We start from the raw sequence: 8,875 nt of genomic DNA, 5'->3' as shown, positions 1-8,875 counted from the left end.
TACAAGGAAAATGTGTAACACTCCTAAAATTGAATTAGCCAGTTTAATTCATTCATAGCCAACAGACTTTCTTTTAAAGAGTGGGTAGAATCAAGAGTCAATTTTCTAATGCAAAGAAATTCGTTCATCTTAGCAACTACAGATGGGACTCTTCATGTCTTTCCATTTTGGTAACCTTAATTAGGACAACTAGATTCAATCTTATCTACAAGATATATTTCAGCACAATTTGTGAAGATCGAGTTGATCTCTCTTATCCCCTCAAGTTCATGGGGGTTGGTTGATCTTCCTTGATGACCTTAATTAACCTTTACAAACTTTAAGTCAATCGCTACATGTTTCGTTCTGACCTGAAGAACAAGATTTGTAATAAGATAAGTAGCATTAATATTGTCACATCATAAGATTATTAGATGAGATAGATAAATCCCCAAGTCTTTAATGAGAAAATAAAACCATATATGTAAGTTTGGTTGCAGCATTAGCGATAGCACGATATTCTGTGCTAGATCGAGCAATAGTAACTCATTTATGAGAACTCTAATAAGTTAAGTTATGTCATGGAAGATGGCATATCCACCGGTAGATATTCTGTCATCTAGGCAAACCACCTAATCTGCATAAGAGAAAGTAGATAATTGCATGAATAATTGACGTTAGAAGTGCAAACCATTGGAGACTATTGATTTAAAGTAACGAAGAATCTGCTTGACTACTATCCAATGATCAAGAGTAAGACGGTGCATGAACTGACACACCTTGTTAACGGCATAGTGATACTAGGCTATATCAATGGGGCAATTGTAAAGCTCCTATTGTACTGTGATACATCGTTACTGAGAAAAAAATATATATTGTACTATGATATAATGTTGAATCATCCATCTATGTCCCAAATAGGGTAGATAATCAGGCACATGTAGAAATCAGCTTGCAATAGGTTTGTTTTGGATAGTAAGTCCAAAATATATTGTTGTTGAGATAGAATCAATCCTTTCGGACCTGGAGAACATGGGTATCAAGGAATAAGTGGAGGGATCACTAATCCTTAACAACAAAAGTAACACCAATTTGTCAATGAATCGGGAAATAAATGTTTTCTTGCTTCCTATAATGATTATATCATCAACATATATAAGAATGTAAATGAAGTACCCTCTTTGAGTCGGTGAGTTTGGGGATTGTATGGATAGGCGCACAGTCTCAGGTTCGATTCTCCATCTGTGCATCTACGATTTAAGTGGAAATCGTGGCGGTCGTTTGCTACTCTAGCCACCCCTAGAGGATTGTTCGAGGTGTGTGAAAGCTGAAAAATAATAATAATAATAACAATAAATAAATAATAAAATAAAAAATAAAGGAAAGATAGTGGTCAAGGTGGGAGAATACGTCAAAGAGGGGGTGTAGGTTGATCCCATCATGACCTAGTACTCTGATACCATGTTAGAGAGAGAGAGAGAGAGAGAGAGAGAGAGAGAGTTGTCATCGTAGAAACTATAGCTTGTAGCTTGGAAGCTTATTGTCTTTCCATTTTGGTCGCCTTGATTAGGTGGATTAGATTCAATCTAATGATCTCCAAGAGATCTTTCAGCACAATTTATGGGGATCAAGTTGATCTCTCTTATAGTAACATAATAAAATTGAAAATTAAAATAAGTACACATTAGGTCAAGGTGCATGTATGTTAATTATCTCACCGACTCTTTAAACAGAAGGAAAGTGATTATCTAGAGCCTAATGATAATGAAAAGTGAGATTATGAAGCATGCAATTTCTATTGCCTTGTGGTGTTATCATTTCTCTGCTAATGCATACAATTTGTCTCAAATGTCAACAGGAGAGCAAGGACAACCATGCCTGCATTCCCTTTAAATCATATTTTTTTTTTTTTTTTACCCCCCAAGTATAAAAACATAGCAAAGAGTCTTGAGTTGTGACAGATTAATTTGACTATTTGGTTCATTAATCAAAGCTTAATTAAAATAAACATAGAATAAAGAAGAGAGAAGGAAAAGTCAAAACTAAAGATTAAAAAGATCAAACACTCAAAGATGTGATGATGGGAAATTCAACGCATGGCCTTGTGGATACTTCAAATTCAATTCTGATCAAAGCCATGACCAACGGCTGTGAGGTACTATCAGTACTCAGTTTCTGCATGCACGGATTGCTTCAACTAGAGGAATTCGATAAATAATGAAGTAGTTAAAAGATGAGAAGAAGACCAAGAAGAAGAATTCATGATTACTCATAGGTTGACTGTTTATAAACATTTCCCTAGTAAGAGATCCAATTGGATACCCATCAATTGAAGTGGTCAATTGTCAATGCCATTAAAGCATAGCAAAGCTAAAGGCATTTGTAATTTAATCTATAAGTTAAAATTTTCTAAATGGGCCATCTAATCCCTCGATGATTAAAGAGCATAAGACATATTAATGTTCCTAAGCTAGTCAGTCATATCAGTTTTGAAGGGCTTAGTTGACATTAAATTACAATTCCAAATGCTTCCAGTAGCATTCCCCAGTCCCCACCTCCACCCTCCTCAATGTGATGGTCCGTAGCAGAGGACCTAAGCATACATGTCCTTTGGCATCTAAGTGGTTTAAAAGTTTTGTGAATCTTCTTTCATGACTGAGACCTGTCAATGGGTCTATCTGCTTGTTCAATCACCATAGTCTACAGTCTTCAGCCCGAGCATGAAGGCACACCGTACTCATAAAGTAACAACTTTGGCTCATAAATACTAAGGGTAATAGCAGTAGTAAAAGATTTTTTATGTACTCGTCCAAATAACAATAATAATAATAATAATAATAAACAATAACAATCTAACATGGTTGATGACGTTGTACTTTGACAAGTCTATGCTCATCAAGAGGTTTCGAGTTTGAGTCTTCTTGATTGTTACATTCCTCTTCCCGTCCCTCTTCTATAGTATACCCATCATATCATTATTATTATTATTATTATTATTATTATTATTATTATTATTATTAATGTTAATGCATGGTTCAATAAGGGACCCTCCAACCCATGCTTAATTGGACACACATCGCTTCTAAAATGTGGCAATTTAAGTGGGGTTCAATTTTTTTGAGATATTATCCAAATCACCCCAATTCATGTGATAAAGTTTCAGATCAAACGTATCATACCATGCGATCAGAATGAATAGTGGCCAAATGGATTGTGAAATTATCAATTGACAGCTAAGTTTATGCTCAAATTTTTTTTGCCACAAGTCACACCTTCATTGTTCACGTAGAACCTCAGCAATTTTTCCATCCTCAACAACACACTAGAGTTACCATAACTTAATTCTTATGTTACTTATTGAGACTGGGATAGAATTCACCCTTGAAGGGTAGTCATTAAAAAGAGGGTGAATAAGTTCTTATAAGCATCACAACTGTAGAACCCCCCAGATGTTTGGACAATACTCTTTTCATGATCAAAACCCTTATAATTATAAGAAGGGTCATCAAGTAATATATCAACTTGTATCCATGTCAGCACCCCAAAAATTCCTTCTGTCTATGCCTTCATGTGGGCCATTTAAGGCCACCCATCTCCTTTAACACCACCCCCCCCCCCCCCAAAAAAAAAAAAAAAATCCACTCATTTCATTGGACAGTCCAAATTAATGGGTGGCTCTGCAATCCAATCGGATGGTTAGGGACTCTGTTGGGGCAGGAAGGGATCAATAAGGTTAGAAGCTGCATCTCTAGTCAATTTTTGAATCTGTTGATCCCTTATCCCAATCAATTCCAATCTCCGAATCTCCAATTTCATATCACCCATAACCCCATTTGCATTGCTGCGTAAAGCAATCAGATTCTACTCTCATGTTCACTTCATCCTTGAAGTGAGAAGTTGGAACATCTTAGGATATATAAGAAATAACAAGGAGAAAGAACTCTGCCCGATAAGGAATTCCTCTCTCTCTCTCTCTCTCTCTCTCTCTCTCTCTCTCACTCATGACAGATTGAGTGACGTTTCAATGGGGTGGAGAGAGAGAGAGAGAGAGAGAAGAAGAAGTTGTTGTTGCTCGTTAATAGGAATCATTAATAGAGAGATGTCCCACTAGACAATCTTTACCACTTCGCCTTGCCCTGAGCTTATATATATAAATATATATATATATATATATATTGAATTCAATTCAATACAATAGTGACCAAAGGAATACATACATCACTCTCAACTCTCTCTCTCTCTCACCGTTCCATTGTTCCATTTTTCCTCTACTGTTGTAGTTGGTTTAGGTGCCGAAGCTCCGGCTCTTACTCCGTTTTCTCCTCCATTGGAGATCTATTCCAGTAAGTGGATAAAGCCCTCTTAAGTCTAAATCCAACTCCACAAATTAAGGGAATTTCCCTATTCCTCAGCCTAATTAACCTCTTTCTCTGCTTCTTAATTTTAGATAAGAGATAAGTACCCTTATTAAGATCCGCCATAATCTCATTTATAGAAGCAGTAGTGCTTATAAGTTCTTCTGTCTTGTATCTTCATCATCCTCATCAGCAACTACTACTTCATACATGGGGCTCTCCTCCTTTTCCTGTTTCTATATATGTATATATATATATGTATGACTCTTCTTCAGATATAGTCTGAAACTGAAACTACCCAAGTTACAAAACCAGTTATTTGTTTTTTTGGGAACCCTTCCTCTCTCTCTCTCTCTCTCTCTCTCTATCTTTAATTTCTAATTTCTATCTGGCGCTCATGGAGTCTTGGAGAGAAATAGAAGGAAAAATGGTTCATGACCACCTCGGCAAGAAGAAGAAGAAGAATAGACGTGTGTGGGTGCCCGGTCCGGTCATTGTCGGTGCCGGCCCATCTGGTTTGGCCACGGCTGCTTGTCTCAAGGAGAGAGGAGTACCAAGTTTGATCCTCGAGAGGGAAAGATGTATAGCTTCTCTTTGGCAGCTCAAGACTTATGACCGACTTTGTCTCCATCTCCCCAAACAATTCTGTGAGCTTCCCCTTATGCCATTCCCTGCCGGTTTCGCTACTTATCCAACCAAAGAGCAGTTCTTGGATTACTTGGAATCCTATGCCAAGTTGTTTGATTTGAAGCCCGTGTTCAACGAGACTGTGAAGAACGCAGAGTATGATCACAGCCTTGGGTTTTGGAGGGTCAAGACTATGGGTTTGAAGGAGGAGGAGACAGAGTATGTCTGCCGGTGGTTGGTGGTGGCTACCGGAGAGAATGCAGAGGCAGTGGTGCCGGAGATTGAAGGGATTACTCAGTTTAATGGTCCTAAAGTACACACCAGTCAATATAAGAACGGTCAGACTTTTGACGGCAAGAGAATTCTGGTGGTTGGCAGTGGGAATTCAGGGATGGAAGTCTGTTTCGACCTCTGCAACCATAATGCTCGCCCTTCTCTTGTGGTCAGAGACGCAGTAAGTACATACATGCTTACTTTTTCTTTCTCTCTCTTTCTCTCAAGCAAAACCGCTCGCCCTTCTCTTGTGGTCAGAGACGACATACATGCTTACCTTTTTCTTTCTCTCTCTTTCTCTCAAGTAAAACCGCATTTCAGTATAAGTAGCCCCCAGCCCTAATAATTCAGAAGAGATGAGCAAAACCCAGCTACAAATTTTTGACTCTCTGTCTCTCTCCAAAAATTCCAAACACATAAGCAAAAGCCAAGTAGGAGAATTTTGACTTTCTATAAATTCCGAAACAAATCAAACAGAAAAGACCCTTTTAAGGTTTTGATTTCAAATCTTGAGAAATGTAACCACTTGAAAGTAATATTCATACAATCTTCTCAGTAGTAAGTAACACCTCACGTTGCCTCTTTATCTTCTCCTTTTTATATATTTTCTCTGCAACTTTCATCCACACGCGGCTATCAGATTCCAGATGTGATCTTCAAAAAGGGTTCTTCATTCTCCTCTGTAGTTCTGAATAGAAAAAAATGTTTGACACTGTACAGTGGTACTGTGGAAGTGACTGATAGTTCCAACACTTTATTCCCAAGAAAATAAAAAAAAATAAGAACTCCTCTCCTCCATTATTATTTAATTGTAATTGTTTTGTCTTTATTAAAAAAAAAACCATCTGTTCTTTCACTTTCTAGGGATTAGTCCGCATGCGCAATTGGAATTTTCTTTATCCCATATTTTATATTTCCCATAGCTTCCTTCCCCTGCAGAGAAGAGGCAGAAGAAGAAGAAGAAGAAGAAGAAGAACAGTAATTAATGGAGAGGTATAGTGGGGGACTCACTGTCACTGGTGACTGGGTCTCAGCCCTTTTCTCTCTTCTCTTTCTCTATCCAAAGCCTCAACACACTTTCGTCCCATCATAACCGATCCATCATCTTTATTGGTGATGAGTCTTTACTTTTTTGGAGAGTCTTTTAATGAAAGCTTTTTTAACACAGAGGAGTGAGGAGTGAGGACTGAGTGAGGATCTCTTTTTTGGGGTTGCAGGTACATGTCTTGCCACGAGAGATGCTGGGAAGATCAACTTTCGGGCTATCCATGTGGTTACTCAAGTGGTTCCCTGTACGCATCGTCGATCGATTCTTACTCTTTGTCTCTCGCCTAATCCTCGGCGATACTTCACGATTAGGCCTCTACCGCCCATCCATCGGACCCATCGAGCTTAAGAACAAGTCAGGCAAGACCCCAGTCTTGGATGTAGGGACTCTCTCTAAAATCAAATCCGGCGAAATCAAGATTTGCAGAGCCATAAAGCGACTAACCCGTTACTCAGCTGAGTTTGTTGATGGCAAGGTTGAGGATTTCGACGCCATTATCTTTGCAACTGGTTACAAAAGCAACGTTCCTACGTGGTTAAAGGTACCCATCTCTCTCTCCTCCTCTCTCTCTCTCTGGTTTAACTTTTACTTGGAATAGATTCTAAATGGCTTTATAAAAGAGTGGGGGCGGAGGGAGGGGAAGATCTAACTCGATCTAGAGATGGGGTTTATTGAAATCTATGTATACTATGGTGAACAGGAGAGAGATTTGTTTTCGGAGGAAGATGGATACCCTAAGAAGCCATTTCCGAACGGATGGAAAGGGGAGTGTGGACTATACACAGTGGGGTTCACTAAACGTGGATTGCTGGGTGCTTCTATGGATGCCAGGAAGATAGCCCAAGACATCGAATGCTGTTGGAAAGCAGAGTCCAAGCATCTCACTGCTGTTGCTCCTTCTCTTCGACCATCACCACAATCATGATCATGATCACTCCTTTTCTTTCTCTCCCTTTTTTTTTTTTTTTTTTTTTTCCATTACTGACGGAGCTAATCCTTCTCTCTTTTGAGGGACGAGGATTTATCAATCTCATTGGTGGTTGTGCCAGTCCTTCCAAGTTTTAAAAAGATAGAAAGGAAAGAAAGTTGGTGGCACCTTCTCTCTTTCAGGAAAAGAGAGCAAATTGGGTCACATGAAGCTCAAGAGCTGCTTGGATCCTACCTGTGATTCCAAAATCAAAAATCCTCTCCTCGACTCCAGAATCCAGAATCTAGACCACTAGAGAGAGGTGGGGGAGAGAGAACCTTTGGAAATAGAATTTGAGAATGGAAGAAGATGATTTAATGTTGTTGCCTGATGGTGGGGTCTCTGACTACACTATACTGTACATCTTGTACATTGTCAATATTTCTCTGATGAAAGACTTCATTGTTTTTGGCTTTAGGTTTTGGGGAAAGGTTTTTTAACTGCATTTGAGAGAGCGAGAGAGAGGACTGGTCTTGTTGATCCTGGTGAGGGTATAGAAATGTAATGTTTTGTTTTGGTCTTATTACAGTAAATTACTTAACCCTGTATTACTGATTCTCCATTGAATGGATTGACATCCTTCTTTTTCTCGGTTTACTTTCTTTTTATTTTTTGTGGTTATTCATGTAACAATGGAAGGAGGTGTTTTCAAAAATCAGTGCACTCTAATGTCTAGAGTGATGGTATACACGCATTATATGCAGAGGATCGTGCCAATAAAAAACGTGGTCTTTGATTGAATTAAACTCTAAAATTTGACATATGACTAATCTAAACCATATCTTTTAGTGATAGGAATAGACTGGGATAGAATAGATACCTTGTGATATTTAAGAAAATAACAGATTATTTTTTTATAAGATAAAAGTTTGTGTAAAACACTAAACCATCCATCATTACTTCCTCTTACTCATTTACTCTCCTTATTTTACAAATGTCATACTCCAATAGAATCCCTCAACCTTAATTTTATTGTAGCATGGATGTACATTTCATATTTTAAAAACCCTCATGACTTATTCATTATCTATTTTTACCCTATGATTTCATCCACTTGCTTTAGTATAGCCAAGTCCTTTACCATGTTAACATTTAAGTGGCAGCTTTGTTAAAATTTATTTGATATGGAATAGGATTTTCATTATAAACACAATGCTTTCTTGAATGGGAAAGCACATTCTCACAAACAAATTAAAAGCTTCTCTGCAAGAAGTAAAATAAATTGGTGGAGAAATAAAGGCAACAAAGCTTATGATTTGATTATGAGAGGTCCAAATGGAATAATGTTAATGTATTGTTTTATTGTTTCTACTTTCGTTCACTAACATAGTGGAGTTGACTCACTCGAGTTAATTATTTTTTAATGTTCTCCCCCTCCTCCCTTTTTCTCAACTCCGTCGGTATTGGCATCGTCACTTTCTTCCTTGATGACATCTATTAAGGAAATTTTATATGTACTTTCACATATTATATATACATGGTTTAGATAAGGGTGGAATTATTTGCCGTCACTAAGTTGGTGAATTAAAAACATGTAATTTTCTTTTAATTACCTTTTTGTTTTATTCCTAAAAATTATTTTATATATTATTTAATGCAAAGGCAAAAAAGGATTCTCAAAAAGTT

At 37.7% G+C, this 8,875-nt stretch overlaps 1 protein-coding gene across 1 annotated transcript; it reads left to right on the top strand.

The window, feature by feature from the left end:
* The first annotated feature begins 4,177 nt into the window (after positions 1–4,177).
* Positions 4,178–7,846, top strand: LOC122057129 (indole-3-pyruvate monooxygenase YUCCA6-like). The gene is made up of 3 exons (XM_042619130.1): positions 4,178–5,415; positions 6,452–6,823; positions 6,983–7,846. Exons 1-3 carry the CDS (start codon positions 4,732–4,734, stop codon positions 7,205–7,207), a joined length of 1,281 nt encoding a protein of 426 aa, XP_042475064.1. The 5' UTR covers positions 4,178–4,731; the 3' UTR covers positions 7,208–7,846.
* The last annotated feature ends 1,029 nt before the right edge of the window (positions 7,847–8,875 follow it).

Source organism: Macadamia integrifolia, chromosome 12 (assembly GCF_013358625.1).
Source record: "Macadamia integrifolia cultivar HAES 741 chromosome 12, SCU_Mint_v3, whole genome shotgun sequence".
Lineage (NCBI taxonomy): Eukaryota > Viridiplantae > Streptophyta > Magnoliopsida > Proteales > Proteaceae > Macadamia > Macadamia integrifolia.
The sequence above is the reverse complement of the archived record's forward strand: the minus strand, read 5'-3'. Positions and strand labels throughout refer to the sequence as shown.